Genomic DNA, 19,636 nt, shown 5'->3' with positions numbered 1-19,636 from the left:
TTTAATTAATATGACTTGCATGCATATTCAAATTCGAGACAAAAATCTATGCATGATTTAATTTGAATTGTTGTAACCCTTGCAATATTCAGTGTCTATTACTTTTAAGCCTTGATATTTAATGCATTATCCACCTTTGATATAAGAGTATAATACAAAGTTAGACACTGAGTGTTAAATATGCTGAGGTGGCATGATTTTTTAAACGTTCGGAATAGTAATGGCTAAATAAATGCTATTTTTTTTTAAATGACATCTCTTTAGTCGTAGTCTCATAGGCTTTTTTAAAAATTATATTCAATTCCATATTAACAGATAATTAATTAAACCAACTGATAATCAATTCCACCGGCGAATTTCCTACAGAAACTTCAAACAATATCTAACAAGATAATTCAAGGTGAAAAGGTCATGTGTGTCAAGACAAAATTTTGAAAAATGATTTCTATTATGCAATTTATGTTCAAATAATTTTCGTTATATGAGATAAGAGTATGATAGCCTGTCAAATACGCAAACTTTCTCTTGTATTTAGTACGTGTAGATTATTCGATCATAAACGTAATGATGGAAGCAAAAATTGATTTAACTTCTGAGCCAATTTGGCAAAAATTGGAAAATTATATGGCTAAAAATGGAGACAAAATTAATATCAAAGATTTATTTCAAAACGACTCCCAACGCTTCACAAAGTTTAGGTAAGAATTTAGCAATCAAACTTAAGCATATGATTTTGCTAATGCCTACTTTTACCTAATATATATATATATATAGTCGATTGTGATATCAATTAATAGCTTCATTAAATTTTTGATCAATTATTATTTTATTTAAATTTGATATAAGCTTTTTAGAAAATATTTAATAATGCATTTTATAATATTACTGAAAACACAAAATGAAAAATATGTGTATATATATTCATTATGAATACGAAAATATTTTTATTTTACAGTCTTAAATTAAATACACCTCATGATGGTGACATTTTAATAGATTTTTCAAAAAATCGAGTTACTGATGAATTATGGAGTTTATTGTTAGAATTATCTATCTCGCGTGGTGTGACAAGCTCACGAGATGCTATGTTTAATGGAGATCGAATAAACAGCACAGAAAATAGAGCAGTGCTTCATGTAGCTTTGAGAAATAGGTGAGTATATAATATGCAATGCTTTTACGACTGATAATTACGCTCATCATAATCATGGCAAATAAAAAAAGTTTTAATTTGATTAAAAATAAAGCAATGGATGAAATTAAATAAGCTGATGTTTTTTATATTTTTAGAAGCAAAAACCCGTATTATGTTGATGGTCAAGATGTTACTCCCAAGGTAAATGCAGTTTTAAAACACATGCAGGAATTTAGTTATCAAGTTATTTCCGGTGTTTGGAAAGGGTATTAATGTACTCATGTAAGCAACGAGTATTTTTTGCAAGTATTTTAATTGTCAATATCATTAGGTATACTGGCAAAAGCATTACAGATGTTGTTAATATTGGAATTGGTGGATCAGACTTAGGACCACTGATGGTTTGTGAAGCCTTAAAACCATACTCAATAGGTCCAAACGTACATTTTGTGTCAAATATTGATGGAACACATCTAGTCGAGACATTGAAGAAGATTAATCCAGAAACAACTTTATTTATAATAGCTTCAAAAACATTTACTACTCAAGAAACTATGACCAATGCATTATCTGCAAAGGAATGGCTATTGAAATACTCCAATGAGGTATTGAAGCGTTTATGAATGTTAATCAAATTTTGTTTATTGATAAAACAATTTGTAATAATTATATTTAGCCATCTGCTGTTGCTAAGCATTTCGTAGCTCTGTCTACTAATTCTAGTAAAGTGCAAGAATTTGGAATAGATACGCAGAATATGTTTGAATTCTGGGATTGGGTTGGAGGAAGGTACATGAAATGGTTTATTGAGACTTATTTCAAGATTGTACAAAACTTGATTTTTTAGATATTCTTTATGGTCTGCAATTGGTTTATCCATTTGCTTATCAATAGGTTTTGAAAATTTTGAGAAATTATTAGAAGGTGCTTATTTCATGGATGAACATTTTAAAAATGCACCTTTGCATCAAAATGTAAGTAAAAAATTAAAAGAAATATAATTAAATAAAAAGGAAAATAAAATATTTTATTAAAGATATTTCATATCATTACTTATATTTCTGCTCTTAGGCTCCAAATATTTTGGCTCTGCTAGGTGTTTTGTATAACAATTTTTATGGTGCAGAAACATACAGTTTGTTGCCATATGATCAATACTTGCATAGGTAAAAGTTAATATTATATATTCTATTAAATGTTATTTAAAATGTTTTATACTTTACATTTTTTTAGATTTGCTGCTTATTTCCAACAGGGCGATATGGAAAGCAATGGTAAAAGTACTACACGCAGGGGTAACCGTGTGAATTATAAAACTGGTCCAATTGTATGGGGTGAACCAGGTACCAATGGTCAACATGCATTCTATCAATTAATTCATCAGGTAAATATGCAGGCAATCTTTCCATAAGCAAGACAAAAACATTATTAAAGTATTACAATTAGAAAGAGTGATTGTATTTTTGTTATATCAAAGGATAAAGGAAGATTATATGTATGTGGATATATATTCATAAATGAAATAATTTTGATTTATGTAACAGGGAACAAGACTGATTCCTTGTGACTTTATCGTCCCTGCTAAATCACACAATCCCATTGGCAATGGCAAACATCACAAAATTTTATTAGCAAATTTTCTAGCACAAACAGAAGCTTTAATGAATGGAAAGACTGAACAACAGGTATTTTAAGATCAACTATAAATATACTTGATTTTAGCCATTAATAATATATCTTGATTGAACAGGCCAGAAATGAATTACAAGGCAGTGGCTTGAATGAAATAGAAATTAAAGCTTTATTACCACATAAAATATTTGAAGGTAATAGACCGTCTAACTCAATAGTTGTGACCAAAGTAACACCTTTCATTTTAGGTGCTTTAATAGGTATGACTTTTTACATATATTTAGGAAACAAATATTACACAATGATAAATTTATTAATGTTGCAGCACTTTACGAACACAAGATATTTGTTCAAGGAATAATTTGGAATATTAATTCCTTTGATCAATGGGGTGTAGAATTAGGAAAACAGTTGGCCAAAATTATTGAACCAGAATTGGAGAAGCAAGGAATACCTGGAGCACATGATTCATCTACATTGGGCTTATTGAACTTTTTAAAAAGAAATATGGATTAAATTTTTTTTATTTTCATAATTTTTTATACAAAATAAAATATATTGGTGTAAGAAAAATTAAGAGATTATTTATTTTAATATAGCAGTGATATAGCTTTATATCAATGGTAATTGCAATATCTCATTAATTTCAATGCATGTTGGATATCAAAAAATTATTTTCATTATTCATTATCGATTAATTTTTGTGATATGTTAAGAAAAAAATTCAGGTTAAAAATCAACAAATTAATCCTATATTTTCAATATATAAGTATTTTTTGGATATATTAATTATTGAACTTCTTCAATAATTCAAATAATATAATTAATGCAGGTTTTTTAAATTATTAAAAAAATCAAGAATTAAATTATCATTTTGTTAAAATTAATTTTATATTACTAATGTGTAAAATTACTTCAAATCAGTTCTAGTTCTGCGTTTTGCATTAGATATTGGGCTACGACTTCTAGTTGATGTATTTTCTTCTGGCTTTAAAGAACCTCTTGTATTTCTTCCGATTCTATTAGCATTGCTAGGAACAGGTGATATACTTTTATCAGAATTTTTTCTAGTTCTGCTTTTACTAGCACTTTTTTTTTCAACTTCTGGTTTTACAACTGTCTTTGGAGTAATATTAACTTTTAGTACGCTTTCTTTGTATGTACTATCACGCCTAGGAGTTGACTTTGCAACCTTTTCTTCACGCTTTATTCCTGTTTTTGGTGAATCTTTAACTTCTAATTTGATTTTATTAATTTGTTTGTTTAACATAGTTTTATTGTCTTCATTAGTGCTTCTAGTTTTCATAAGCTCAGAAAAATCAGCAGAAGGCAAATTAAAATCTTCAACTGTTGCATGTAACATTTCCGTTTCATTTAAAATATCAACATCATACATACTTTCCAAATGATTCCATATGCTGTTTACAGGAATTGTTCGATTCATGTCTGATAATTTTTCAAGAACTAATGCCATATTGAAAAATCGGTTAGTTCCTACAAAATTATCACATATTAATTCGTGTTTAAGATAAGTCACAATACATTAATACAATTTCAAAATTAGTTCTTCGATTTTTATAAAAATAAGTACTCTGAAATAATAATAAGGGCAACCAAACGGCTTTCGTTTGTAAATTACCGGCAATTTTATAATTGGTCATCGCCTCAAATAAACTAATTTCATTATCAACGGTCCATTTGAAGTCATCCATTCCTTGTTTATCTCTAGCAGCCATGATTTATACTCATATTAAACCTCGTATCTATTTAATCAAACAATCTATTTGAAGAAGCATTCAGTGAAAACAATATGACATTTTTATGATTGAGGTTATTTCTCATTTATAGTATTGCCATTATTGACGGCTTTTCCTGCCAACATTTTTATCAGAGATGTACAAATTAAGGCCAGCAGACGCAGACGTATTTTATAAACCAGATAAATTTCTATTTATTTTTTTTTAGTATTTAAAATAAAATCCGTCTTGTAAAATGTAAAACAACCTCATGTAGTATGATCTTATTTAGTTACTGCCATCCATAAAATTTAAATTTATTAGCAAAAATAAGTTATTTCGAATTAATATTAATAAGCATTATAAGAAATTAAGCAGAAATAACATATGGCTAATAGTGATGTCCATCGTTTTTATTAATAATATATAATATCTTATTGTCAAGAATCTCTTAGTATCACACAAAATGCGAGTTGCAATGCTTCTAATTTCATACCATGTACTTCAGTGACAAATGGTACCGTGTGAAGCTTAAGATTATATATCCAGTTTAGAGAACGATTGGGCACCCCTGATCATACAGAATATGTGATTAATTTCATTTTCTGCAAGAAAATGTGAAAAGATAGAAATAGATTTATAAAAATATCATAAAACCAAATAATGTGATTGGGCTAATCTTAAATAAAATTTAAATGCTGATACAGACATTGGATGTTGTGAACTTGTGACCTATAGAATTTAATCGGTTGTTCTACTTTCGGTTCTAAATAGTGCACATCAACAAACAACTCGTAAGCAAACTTCAATGTTTTGCTTAATTTTATATAACTCCTGACTTAAAACACAAAACAATTATTATAGTGATTATATTTTTAAAAACGAACATCTTAACTCTTCAAGTGAATTGTAAAAAATAATTAGTGATGTGTTTGTCCTATTTCATTTTATCTGGTACAAAGAAAGTACTTTAAAAATAATTATTGATTTCGCTTGCTATACTGATAAATACTTCTAATACATTGACAGTCATATGTAAACTACTTTTAAATCATCAACAAAAACGAAAAATATGTCTGAAGTCCGTCGTCGCAAAAATACAAATGACTCTGAGGGGTTATCAGAGACTTCGTTTGAAGAAATTAAAAAAGTATCAGATTCGGTAAGTGCGCGAATTTGAAATAGAATAAATATAACCGTAAATTGTTTTATATATATATATATATATATATATATATATATATATATAACTATACCTGGTTGATTGAGTTTTAGTGCTCGAGTGTTAAATATGTTAAATAATTTTAACAATACTGTTGATCATATTCTCAGAAATATAAAAGCAATGAACAGTATTGAAATTGATTATTGATCAAATGCATAAATGAAATAATAGTTACCAACGTGCTTGTTAGTAATGAAATTTGTTCTGTTCTATTAAACACACACACTTTCCATATAGGAGACAGATAATAATGAATTGTCAACTCTTGACTGTCCTGACTCTGAATATGAAACTGTAGAGGAATCTGGATCTGAGTCTGATGATACAGATCATGTTCCATCAAATCGGAATAGTTCATTAGATCTAAGTGATAAAGAAGATGCTAATGATGAAAGTGTTATTTTGGACTTGGAACGACAGAGTGGCGATGGTGAGGTATGTTATTTTGTTTAATCAACTAGGTCAATGTGCTAGAATACAAATTTTGATCTTTAATGATATTTTATTAAATAAACTTCTGATAATGTATTCACTTATTTTAAATCTAAAAATAGGAAGATAGCGAAAAAAAGAAAGTGGACGATGATGAAGACAAAAGTAACCCCCAGTATATACCAAAACGAGGAACTTTTTATGAACATGATGATAGAACTGCGGAAGATGGGTAAGAGTGAATTATTTATTTTTATTTTTAATGAGTTTGACATAATTTATTTGCTGTAGTATTCCGGATGGAGCAGAAGCAAAAACTGTTGATACTGAACAAGAAGAAATTCCCATTAATGAGAAAGCTACAGGAAAACCTAAAAAAGTATGGCAACAAAGTCAGGATAGATGGTCACATGATAGGTATGTTTGCAATAATTTGATTTTTTTTTTGATTAATTTAGTTTCCAATTGATTAAGCATCAATTAATGACTAGTTCTATAAATATGTTTATATTTATACATACAAAACACACACACACTATATATATATATATATATATATATATATATATATATATATATATATATGTATATATATATATATCAGTATTTGATTTTGAAGGTATGATGAAGGTGAGCAGGCTCCTAAATCAAGATCTGAATTGATTGCTGCATATGGATATGATATAAGAAATGAGGAAGGCCCGCCGAAAGCCAGAAGGGGTCATAGATATGGGTAATTCTAAAACATATATCATTTCTTTGAAAATGGTTTGCTATAAGTACTCATTAATTACAGGCATGGTCCTAATAAATATACAAGAAACTGGGAAGATTTGGAAGCATATGGCAAACAAAAGCCAACACAAAGAAAACCAAAAGCAGAAGATTTTCCAGCTCTTCAATATGAAAAGGGTTCATCTTATAATAATGATGTTTCAGAGCATTCAGATAAAAAGAAAGTTGAGGAAAGAGGATCTTCTAGAATCAAACGCAATAAGCAGAATAATGTCCGTAATAGAAATAATAGATTCAATAAATTTGATCGCAGAGATAAACAAACTAATGAATATAATGAAAATTCACAAAAAGGATACAATGAAATTAAAGAAAATACTAACAATATAAATGAAAATGATCCTAAACATAAGAAATATGATAATGAAAGGCATCAACATAATAGTGGAGACAAACGTGGCCCAAATAGACCTTTTAAAAATCGGAATACATTAGAGTTTAAGAGCCATAATAGGAATAAAATTTCTAACACACAGCATAGTAATTCTCACAATAGTTCAGATGGGCCAATAAATAATCATTATGAATTGGCATCTACTATTGAGGCACAGAAAAATCTGTATGATATTCAAGATAAGGAAGACAATACAGATAATATTATCACTCAAAGTTTTAATAACACAAAATTAAAATGTGAGGATAGTGTAAATAGCATAAAATACATGGATAACATTAAAACAACATCCCATAATAAAAGCATTGCACAGCCTAGTGGTAATGATCATATTCGAGGGGGTAATGTTGCTCCACCTAGAATGCAAGATGTTGTCCGTCCGAAAAGGTTTAAAAATTATTTTTTAAGATGTTTTTATATGTGAATTTCGTAAATTATCACCAAGGGTATAAATATTAAAATGTATGATCTATTTAAGATATTCTTGTCAAAGACCTGGTGGTATTGTACCAGAAACAAACATGCAAGGCCAACCGCAGCAACAACAACCTGTATATCAACAGAACTACTATGCAACTGGTTAGTGAATGTGTCTTATATCTTAATCATAATATTGATCATGACCCTACTTATTACATGCAATCAAAAACAGTTTTTAAACACATCAAAATTTTAAATTAATCAATACTTAAGTCATTTTTCAATATTTCCACAAATTAATTAAATTGTTAATCACCTACAATTTGATAAAAAAATTTAATAATTGTATATTTCCTCTTGAACTATCACAGAATATACTCCGCCTGTAGCAAATGAACAAAATAATTCACATCAAGGACAACATATACCACAAGCACTAAATGGGATGCCCCAAGCAGGGGGTCAGGTAGTACCTCCTAATATTTCTGTGCCACCCCCACAAACAATGCCTTATGTACCAGAACCAGTTCCTACACAGGTATTTACATACATCTTCAACATTTGAACAACATAATAATGAGAATATTAATTTGAACCTTTTTAATTAGAGCATTTTATTATTTTATTAAAAGGGTTAAATAAAAATAAATTTGAAAAATATTTGTGTTTTATAGGTCATAACCACTAGTAATCAAGTGATGCCGCAACAAGTTCTTGCCCCTCAATATCCTCCAAGTTCTATGCAGTTTAATTCGGGGGGACCCTACATGGCTCCAAATAATACTTTTATACCACAATCTTTAGGTTATCCTGTTCCTCCTCCTCAACATGCACCCCCAACACAATATCCTCCCCAATACCCTCAATACCCGGCTCCTACAGCTTTTAATGCAGTGGTAAGTATCTTTTTTCCTTTCACATTTTGTTGAAGAGCAATGAAAGTAATTTGCAATTTTTTTTTTATTGAACAAGTTTAATTTTTCAGAGTTTAGTTTGGTTTCTTGATCATGATTTTTTCTTCATATTTGTGTTTAATTTGTATTGATGTGTGTTATCAAATATTTGGTTCATTCAGAATATTTATTTTTATTTTACACTTATATTATTTTTTCATAAATTTATTTATGATATAGAAAATGGTTTAAAGGTTTTATTTATTTACATATAATAAACAATACATGTTAAGACAGGTGAAGTTTCATTGAAGTCTATAATTATTTTCTGCTCTACATATAAAATAAGCTAAGACTTTATCAGTTCTTTTAGCTGATTGCCCAATAAATATCAAAGCAACATGTTCTATTTTATTGAAAATACTCTTCATACTTTCAGCCAAATCCGCCTCCTGCAGGCCCTATGTTCCAACCACAAGGAGGAATAACATATTATTCTCCTCAAGGGCAACCTTTGCCACCAAGGTTAGCACCACGTAGACCTCGAAGTTCTGCGATACCTATTGTACCACCACCTCAAGTTACACAAGAAAACTCTTCACCTACGCCAGATCAAACATCAGACAATGATGGTGTTCACAATATAGACCACATATTGGATAACATGTTTGTTCAAAGGCATCCATATGATCCATCAACTAGCAATAATTTATGCAACATAAATGAAAAGGTGCAAGAAATGTCAATAACAGAAACATCAAATGATGAAACTCACATCCAAAACTCAACAAATGAAATTGAGAATACTTCAAATGAAAATGCACAAACTAATAGTGTAGAGACTTGTGAAAGTAATGATATACTTCCCGTAGCTACTTGAAAAGGATAATGTTTTTTAATTTTAAAGTTTATTTATGGATTGGTGATTTTTGTTTTATTATTTGATTTTTGCATACATTTCTCAGAGATTGTCTAATTCACCATGAGGCATTTTCATAAGATAATATTTGATTTCATAAATGTTTATGCACTGCATGTTTTACCCTTCATTGAGTGAATGCCTCATGTTGAAATAGATAAAGTATCTATAGATGTATGTAGATTCAGTTATGTAAGTGTTTATATCTATTCACATATTGCAATTTGTGAGGGTTGTAAAAATTTAATTACATATATATATTTCACATACATCAATAATTAAATGTAATAGGCTGGTGAGAAATTATGTATTAAATTATTATATATACATGCAATTAATTTTTATATTAAAAAAAGTATATTTGTTTACTTTTAATAGCTTTGCATGTAAAATCACTTGTCTAAACATACTTATATACCACTCACACTAAATTATAGAATCTTAGCATTCTCTGCATTTTCGCTATTATTGTTCAATAAAAACAATTGTAATATAATAAATCATTTTCAAAACCTATTTATATAGTATTGTGCATATTTCATTTCGATGTCATCTATCACTCATTTGTTAACAAGATTCTATTTTCTTAATGAACAGGTTTCTTGGTAGCATCAATTTTTCTGCCAAGTAAGTCATATTCAACTTTGTCACATACATCACTATCTGTGCTTTCTTCAGAATCACTTGTATCCCGGTAAACACCCATGCCTGGGAGAATACCAATACATTTCAAGCCCTGATCGTTTCCAGTTGTGTTTTGCTTTGAGTTAACTTTTGTTTCAACAGTATGATTGTCATTATTAACTGATGATTCATCACTCAATTTTCTCTTTTTAACAACCACACCAGTTAAAATCTTTTTCTGGGAGTTTCTATTGGTGAGTGGCGAGACTTTAGGCTTTTTAGATAAAATTTCAGATTGAAGTCTTTTATCAAGATTCTTTTCTTGTAATGATGCTACTTGTTGTCTATACTCTTGAAGCTCTCTAGCTTCTTCTAAATTATGTTGTCGCTCAACTTGCATTTTAGTTCGATCAACTAGATCTAGAAAATCTACTTCATCATCATCTAATCCTTTAATCATATTTTCTGAAACAAATTTATTGATAAACTTAGGATGTGAACGCATAGTACATTGTTTTTAAATTCATATTTTATAATTGTACTGTGATGATTGATAAAGAATCATAATATAACTGTGGTGGCAAAAGAAATGTTCATATTTTTCATATTATACTATTTTGTGTTTATTAATTAGGTAACATATATGTTTTGAGAATTCTGATGGTTGAGTTCTGTCAGTTGAGAATACTTGAGTTGAGAATATATTATTTTTCTTGCATTAATTTATCAAATAAAAATTCTTGAAATTATATAATTTAGAACAAGCATGAAAAATGCTGTCTTGCTTATATAAACAGATGAAAATTTAAAAATAGACAGATTGATTGTTGTTTTAAAGCTAAATTTTTAATGTATTTCAAAAGTGATGCCCAAAGATTAGTAGATGAAAAGAAATTATATGTTTTGAGGATTGTTGTTCAAAAGTAAATTTTGTAGCCTATTTTTTTTCCTTTTTACATTTGCTTCATTGCCATAACCCTAACCACATATGTCTTCAACAAAAATATTCAATGTTTTCAGATGACCTGTTATTGATAAACATAAACCACTATCAATTAATATTATTGAATAATAAAGTAAAGTTGTATTAAGATTTCTTCTGTTGTACTAAGATTTTCTTCTACCTTCAACTAGATGTAGTATTGTTCATTTAATGCGAAACGTTTATAACAAAAGCGAAAGTCATTTTTGGAATAAATAAGCAATTTTCTAGAACACTGTTTCCCCATTTTCTATTTATGTATACATTTTCTCAACAGGACTCGTTTGAACTAAATCAATTCGATTTCCCTATTAAGCTGGGTCTTTTAAACTTTAAAATATTACTGTTTTCTTGGTTTTGTCGATAACTAAATTTAAATCTAACTGTTGCGATTCATGTTGTAGTTCTAAAGTTGCTAAAAGGCCCTGCTGGTATTTTTTTTTTAGATTCACGCTTACAGCATTGGACACTCGATAATTTATTTTCCGATTTCATGTTAACTTCATGTTCAATAATTTACTAATTTGTGAAATAATTAACTGGTTAATCATATCTACTGATACCACATATAGAAACAAAATTTTCTATACATTAATATAAAAAATTATAGATAATATATATATATATATATATATATATATATATATATATATATAAGAATAAAAATTTTGGAATACAAACAGTAAATACAAAAAACAAGATTTTAGCACATGTTAATTTTTCCATAGGTCAGGGTACATAATTTCATTTAAATTTCAGTAAGTAGGTATAAAAAAATGAGAGAATATGCATTATATAATATATCAATAATAATAAATACAATGTACATCATTAGCACTAGCATGAAACACTAAAACTATCAGTAATTTAGTTATGGCAGTTGTAATGAAATTTAACAGACAGGCAGACTTGTTCGATGTTGAATAAGTCTGACTGCTTAAAATATCATTAAAATTCATTATAATTACTATTAATAATAAATCCACAATTAATACCAGCTATAGTGCTACATGTTAGCAATATGCATTATATTTATTGCTATTGATGTATTTTATAATGCCTATTCTCTCATTTTCTCATACTCACTCATAATAAGACGATAAAGAAAAAATTATATATCAAATTGTGTAAAAAATAAAGACATTCCAGAGTCTTTTTTTAAATTGATGTATGTCTTTCAAGATTGTATAGTTATACTTCTTTAACTATAACTTTCTGAAACTTATGTATGTATATATGGAAATGATTGTTTTTGTTTAGTAGTAATGTACTATTAACTATTAATTACTAACGTACTTAGCTTATGAGCTTCTTCATATTCCAATTCTTTTTTCTGTTTTTGTTCTTCTAGACGTTCAAACAATGACCGAGAATCATATGGTTCTTCTGGGACCTCTGCAAAAAAAAGTTCTTCATGAAAAATTCTTTTCAATATTGTGTTCTGAAATAATAAATAATTTCAAGCTATATACCTTCTGGCTGGTCAGCCGTTCTAACTTTTGCCCATTCTTCTTGTCTTTTCTTCCTCTGTTCAGCAATCTCATTTTCCGATATAAATCCAGAACTCATGTTGATTAATTATAAAATCCACATCATCCACAATTTATTTTAAAAACTTTGACTAAATGTCTTTCTACTGACAGAGGGACTCAGAAAAATACTTAACGTTCTTTACCTAAATGTGCGTTTTTATAAAAGCAGATGACACTTGGTAATGCTGATAACTACCTTTGCGTATTGGTTTGAAAATGTGCTATTGATAATTGTAGGAAACATGCAAACATGCTATTATTTAAATAAGCAACCTTCTACTAGATGGCATTGATAACAACTTTTTTTGGTTTTACCAACGTTAAGTCACTAAATTATCGTTAAGGTTTAAACTTCTATAAAGTGTGCAAAGCTAGAAAGAACTAGTGGGGTGCATGGCATCGTGCCTTAAGGCAAATTGCTGGAACATCCTGTACCGTAATTAAAAATCTTGGTACGGAACACAATAAAATTTACACAAAATGTGTACACATTATGAAAATCTCTATAAAATATCTTATAATTTTTGGCCGTCAATAGGCATTTTTTTAACTTATTTTTATTGAGAGTCCATAACCGCTAGACCTGCCTCCCCAAAAATTTAATCAGATTTTTATCTTCTCAATACAAGTAAAATGTTTTTTGAATTATTAAAATCGGACACTCCGTTCTCTTAAAAACTGAGTTACTGTTTTTGGCACTTATTGCCCCGTATCTTCGGAACAGCTTGACCTGCCTTTGCCAGAAACTAATTAGCAGGTCTCCTTATCAATACGAATCAAATGTTTTTTGAATTATCCAAATCGGTTGATTCGTGTTTCCGAAATCGTCGACGAAAATTTGTATCCGCACACACACACAGATACACATACACACACGCACACATACTTCCATTTTTTCCAAGGTATGCCAAAATGTTCAGAAACCTTTGAAAAAATAAAAAAAGATATATATAATTTTCATTTTCGATTTTTTTGCGATTACTATAACTTGTGGCAAATTGCTGAAACTTTCTGTACCAAAAATTAAACTTTTCACAGAAGTATCATTTTTTTTATAACTTTGGAAAATTAGATTTTAGAGATTTTTGACATTTTTTAGAAATTTGAATTTATTATATTTTGAAATATTTTGGAAATTTTGAACTTTTTTTCGAAGCAATCGCGCTTCTTTAGCTGCGTAGAGACGCGTCGCAGACTAACGGATAAACATTGAAGAAATAAAAACAAAATTTGTTCTTATTATTAAAATTCTTATAAAATATCTAATAATTTGATGTGCATATTTTTAATGATCATTTTTGACCGCCAAATTTGCCGAAACAGCAAAACCTGCTTACCCAAAAATTCACCAGTTCTTCATTACGTTAATACAAATACAATATTTTTTGAAACATTCAAATCGGACGCTCTGTTCTCTCAAAAACTAATTTATCATTTTTGGCACTTTTTGCTCTGTATCTTCGAAATGCCTTTGCCAAAAAGTAACCGGCTCTTCTCCCTATCAATGGAAATCAAATGTTTTCTGAACTACTCAAATCGGTTGAACCATGTTCATGAAATTATTGACGAAAAGTATCCAAACACGAAATATGACGTTCAGAAACCTCTGAGACGTAAAGATATGCAAAAATTTTCATTTTCGATTTTTTTGCGATTACTATAACTTCTCTACAAGAAAGTTTATAAAAAAAATAACTAGTGCATGACATCGTGCTTTGAGACAAATTGCTAGAACATCCCGAACCGTAATTTAGAATTTTTGAAAACTGAATTGGCATTTTTTGCACTTTATGTCCTGTATCTTTGAAACAACTGGACCGGATTTCACCTTGTGTCCCGGGTTATTTTAAAAACATAATTTGTACCGAATTTAGATCTTTTGTCCCGGATTGTCACGGTTTTTCAAAACTTAACAGATGAATAAACAAAAATTATGAAAACAAACGAACAAGTGCTAATTTTTTCAAAATATTTATGATTAAAATTGTATAGAATATTGTACAGAATATTATACAAGGCTTAAAAGCGCGAAAAACATATAGATCTATATAAAATATAAAATCATAAAATAAAAAAGTATGACTTATAATCGAATGATAAAGTTCTTACTAAAAGTCCGCAATTATTATAAAAAAACTATTATTAATATACCCCTGTCCCGGATTAGCATAACTAATAATTGCCGTCCCGGTTTTGACTTAGAAAAATATGGCCACCTTTATTTTACTAGTTTAGGTATCATAATCTATAGCTTCGTAAATATTATAGATAATGAAGTTTCCAAATGTGAAGTCGATTGTTAATAAAGCAATATTTATAAAATTAACAATCCTTTATGAATCCAGTTGAGTAAAAATCAAATTCTACTACCAATGTGGGAGTTGTAATGATTATGATAATATATTTAATTAGAAACTCCCAACATAATAAAAAAATATAAATTTATTAACTATAAAAATATTTCGATATCAAAAATATACATGACATGTCCGATTGTTTCTTTACCAATCAAAACCAGCCTGCTTGATATCGCCACACACTCCCTGCCCAGTGTTGATCTCACAGTTTAAAAAAAAATACAGGGAAACACGTTATAAAAATGTGGTGGGAAAGCAGATTATAGCAGACCAGTGTTGTAATACTGGTCAATTACAAATTTCCATGTTTCGTCAGCAGATCCACCGTATGTGGTGATTTGACCTGCCATCAACTCCATATTCTGCATAATGTTCTCGATCTAATGGGTATGAGTTATATCAGAATAACTTAATGTTTAGAATGCATAATTTATGGGTACAGTTTCCATTTCTGCAAGCGTTGCATTCGTATCTGATGAGTTCCGATCAGAGAAAGAAGTTGGCTCTTTATCCAAATCAGGATCATTGGTTTCTTTGACATAAGAGTCCAGAATTGTGGAATCCAATAAATTATGTCAAATTTTGTTTTGATTCGTCGTTGTCACCGATAATGGGAGGTAGCATTATAAGACGATTTGTTGAGTTAACAGAGAAAGAGAGGTTGAATTGCATTCCAATGAAAAGTTTAGGCTCCAAATTATTTTTTCTGTCAGCAATAAACACTGAGGTCTGGGTATACCAAATGAGTAACCTCGGAAGTCTGATCCAGATAGTAAGTGCGTTAACTATGATGGATTGGACTGGACATAGGTCGTCACTGAAGACCAGTGATTATGGTGCTGCGTCAAAATCAATTTTTCTTAAATCTTCGAAAAATAAAACTCCTTTATCTTCATCTCCATCGTCGTGAGTCACCAATGTGGGAGTAGTAATGATTATGACAATATATTAAATTAGAAACTCCCAACAATAAAAAAATATAAATTTATTAACTATAAAAATATTTCGATATCAAAAATATACATGACATGTCCGATTGTTTCTTTACCAATCAAAACCAGCCTACTATTTTTATTTGCACATTAAAAAGTATAACTTCTTCCGCGTGGAAAGACTTCACGCAAAAGTCTATATTTTCTTAATTTTCATTAGGTGCTTTATTTATTATTCTTCAAGGAAATGAAAAAAATAAAACTCTTTTTTATACCGATTTTTATTTACAATATTTGCATGTTTCTTTTAACAATCATATAACATCAACAACAGTAGTTTTATTTTAAACCAGCGATTCAGTGCAGCAAGTTTAGGCCTGTTGGGGGCCTATTTGTAAATTTAGAACAATGCCACTATAGATTCTATTTATTAAATATTTTGAATAATTATATCAACGTGGCCGGTGTTTACGTGTAAAAATTGCATTTTCAATAGTTCTAATAATATGTTCTGTCAGATTTCAAACTATATTTTTGACATTCAGAAAATGACAATTAAATAATGTATTTCCTATTACCATATTTATATATAAACATTCGATAAACAAATTTTATGCAAACAATGTAATTGAACATTACATGCAGTAAACAATATGATTATTATATATAAATAAATTGCCGTTGTATATAAATTCTCTGACGACACATTTTTTATATTATATCTATAGTTACGAACAATATAATGAGTTTATAGTAAAAAGCTGAACCCATGCGTAGGGCTTATGTTGAGAATTTGATTGTTTAAATGTCTATATATAATTTATATCATACTTAATGAATCATAAAAATTCTATATTTTAAAAATAATATGCATATAACATTAATAATTTATATATAAAATGTCACTTCTTATATATCTTCGAATTGGTTTCACACAGACTTAGAATCACACATATTAAATTAATATATATACACACACATATAATTTTAGAATGATGAGCAGATAATAAAATTGATATTGTTATTAATGATGTTGAAATTTTGAAGATATTCTCATTAGTTTTTATCTTCTATTGTATATATAAAAATTTAGATATATAATATTTGAACGCAAGTGGTCAAATAATGACAAGTCTGTTTTCTATATGTTTTCGATGGTTTTCATGGGAAAGCTATCAAATGCATAACGAAGTATAAACTATACTTTTTTTATCTATGATAAAGAGAACTTTTCATTCTAACTTCAAATAAAAATGTCTCATGATGGTGGATGTATATGTGAGATCTTATCTATATAAAACCAATTCTGTATTATAATTAATTACATACTAGAATTATATATTATATAACGGCCCATCTCAAAAAATGTAAAACTACAAACCATCGCATACCGAACACATACGAATGAGGCGTTACATTCTAACCGTCTTCCCTCTAACATCTAATGTGATTATATCGTTAAGTTTATTATATTTATCATAGGACTCACTTACTTGTCGAATAGTTAAAATAACTGAGCTGGTTGCGATTCATACCAATTTTCATCTTATACGAAATACAAAATCTCTATATTATACGATTCTAATGTCTAAACGGCGTTGCCATTCAATGATATAAACATATTCGAAAATATTACCGCTGTATCGGAATATGCACGATTGTATATATAAAGAATTTAAGTAATTATACTGATTGCATAAAAATATACTTTAATTAGATAACAATCAATGCAACTTCGGAAAAACTAATTACAAAACAAGATTATTAATCAAAGATGTGTTTGGACACATATTTCTAGTATATTGTTCTGATTAATTTCTCTAGGATTTCACTATACAGTCCCTATAATATATATGCGAATATATTTGAAGTATATATATTTGAAGTATTTTGCAGCCCAATCGTCGAATTAAAAAAGATTAAAATAGAATTTTTTCTTTATTCCATTAAACGTTTCGACACTAATGTGTGTCATCATTCAGTAAAATACACCCCGCATTCACTATACCGCACGTGTCGCGTAACCTTGATCAGTTGTGTTACAATGCACAACGATTGAACATCATACAATATAGAAGAGCAATATGTCCTTTAATTTCTCTTCTTTTAATTATTTTAGTTATGATATTTTTTTACAGAAGTTTAGTGTTCAATAAATTTTATATAATTATTTTTTTTTGTTTTTCCTGGTTTGGTATGTATATAATTTTCTCCTTTTTATATTTTTATATTTATACTGATAATATCAACTATTGTTATTTATGTAATATGTTTTTTAGATACTGAATGATGATACACATTAAGTGTCGAAACGTTTAATGGAATATCTTTTTCTCTATTTTAATAATTTTTTAATTCGACAATTAGGCTACAAAATACTTCAAATATGTGGACAACGACAACATATCAATGTCGAAAAAACTATCATATATATATATATATATATATATATATATATATATATTCTTATATAGGGTGTCCCAGAACGTCAAGCCCAAACAGGGTGATAATATTGACCATAACTGCCTTGAAACAAATGATAAAAAACGGTTTCTCATCTAGAGCTTTGTTGAAATTGTGACCATTTTTTGAGTATTGTGGTCAATTTTCATCACTTTCTTTCTTTTAAACTTTATAGCATAACCGTGAATAATATTGCTATGACCATAGTCAAACATACAAGTCTTCAAAATCTAAGTATTCAAAAATGAGGGCTTTTTGTTAAACTATGAATTTAATTTATTTAAAATCCGTCGATTTTGAGAAGCTCTCTTTTGAAAAAAATAGTATTGTACGCTCATTTAATCAGGATAGCATAATGGTAAAATACTTAATAATTTCTTAATAGTAAAACGAGTATACGCGCTCAAATGTATTTGTTTCGCATAAGCTCTCGGTAGATTACCAATTCTACTAAAATATTTTATTATTACTAAAAATTAACCATAATAACCCAAAAATGGTCACAATTTTACCAAAGCCCTAAGTTGAACTTAAAAGCTCATAATTTTCAACCAACGTGATATTTTTTTTTTAATTTTTCAGGACAGTTACAGTCCCTAATAATAAAATTGTGCATATTCCTTACAGTAGATACATTAAATTGATTTGCTAATGTTTAATTCGTTTTTACTAATGTTAATTGTTAATGTTTATTAAATGGTTAGTTTATACCCATATACAATTAATATATTTTAAATATCAAAATGATCATTTTTGTAATAGATATTCGTGGGGCATTTATAGCTTTCGCATTTTACAAAAAGATATATCATTTTTCGAATATAATTATTCCATTGGGCCCCTTGTGTGGATATTACGCTAATGATATTAAAAGTGATCAGATGATGAGTTAGAAAATAAATTTTTCTATGTATACATTGATACGTGAATGCGTTAACAATAGTACAATTTCTCAATCTCTTTTGAAATTAAATAACTTGAATATTTTTTTTAGATGATTTTCGAAAAAACTTGTATTTTTCAATTTCATATAATTTAGTTGAAATATAAATTCACTAATAAATCGGAATTCAGAAAATTATGACTAAATTACTTAATTGATAGTGTGGAGATGCCACAATATCTGTGAACATTCGTATATGTAATTTTACTATTATTTTCGTTT

At 28.5% G+C, this 19,636-nt stretch overlaps 4 protein-coding genes across 4 annotated transcripts; 2 read left to right on the top strand and 2 right to left on the bottom strand.

Annotated features, from left to right (window-relative positions):
- The first annotated feature begins 434 nt into the window (after positions 1-434).
- LOC113371198 (glucose-6-phosphate isomerase-like) lies at positions 435-3,283 on the top strand. Its single transcript, XM_026611840.1, has 11 exons — positions 435-698; positions 956-1,153; positions 1,291-1,401; positions 1,467-1,740; positions 1,812-1,924; positions 1,983-2,109; positions 2,207-2,301; positions 2,369-2,519; positions 2,680-2,820; positions 2,886-3,027; positions 3,093-3,283. The coding sequence occupies exons 1-11, from the start codon at positions 565-567 to the stop codon at positions 3,281-3,283; spliced, it is 1,677 nt and encodes a 558-aa protein (XP_026467625.1). The 5' UTR covers positions 435-564.
- A 321-nt stretch (positions 3,284-3,604) lies between these two features.
- LOC113370038 (MRG/MORF4L-binding protein) lies at positions 3,605-4,612 on the bottom strand. Its single transcript, XM_026610690.1, has 2 exons — positions 4,407-4,612; positions 3,605-4,261 (listed from the first exon to the last, which is right to left on the bottom strand). Exons 1-2 carry the CDS (start codon positions 4,501-4,503, stop codon positions 3,678-3,680), a joined length of 681 nt encoding a protein of 226 aa, XP_026466475.1. The 5' UTR covers positions 4,504-4,612; the 3' UTR covers positions 3,605-3,677.
- Positions 4,613-5,504: 892 nt separating this feature from the next.
- Positions 5,505-9,865, top strand: LOC113370036 (protein CASC3-like). The gene is made up of 10 exons (XM_026610688.1): positions 5,505-5,665; positions 5,966-6,163; positions 6,283-6,392; positions 6,452-6,577; positions 6,780-6,893; positions 6,957-7,736; positions 7,828-7,928; positions 8,141-8,307; positions 8,444-8,665; positions 9,102-9,865. Exons 1-10 carry the CDS (start codon positions 5,576-5,578, stop codon positions 9,540-9,542), a joined length of 2,349 nt encoding a protein of 782 aa, XP_026466473.1. The 5' UTR covers positions 5,505-5,575; the 3' UTR covers positions 9,543-9,865.
- Positions 9,866-9,980: 115 nt separating this feature from the next.
- On the bottom strand, positions 9,981-12,924 carry LOC113370037 (protein FAM192A). Its single transcript, XM_026610689.1, has 3 exons — positions 12,660-12,924; positions 12,484-12,582; positions 9,981-10,670 (listed from the first exon to the last, which is right to left on the bottom strand). The coding sequence occupies exons 1-3, from the start codon at positions 12,754-12,756 to the stop codon at positions 10,168-10,170; spliced, it is 699 nt and encodes a 232-aa protein (XP_026466474.1). The 5' UTR covers positions 12,757-12,924; the 3' UTR covers positions 9,981-10,167.
- Positions 12,925-19,636: the final 6,712 nt, after the last annotated feature.

Source organism: Ctenocephalides felis, unplaced genomic scaffold (assembly GCF_003426905.1).
Source record: "Ctenocephalides felis isolate EL2017-DRISC unplaced genomic scaffold, ASM342690v1 CF-g0.4_SCAFFOLD_01492, whole genome shotgun sequence".
In the NCBI taxonomy this organism is placed as follows: domain Eukaryota; kingdom Metazoa; phylum Arthropoda; class Insecta; order Siphonaptera; family Pulicidae; genus Ctenocephalides; species Ctenocephalides felis.
Note: the sequence above shows the minus strand (reverse complement) of the source record. Positions and strands in the feature narration are given on the sequence as shown.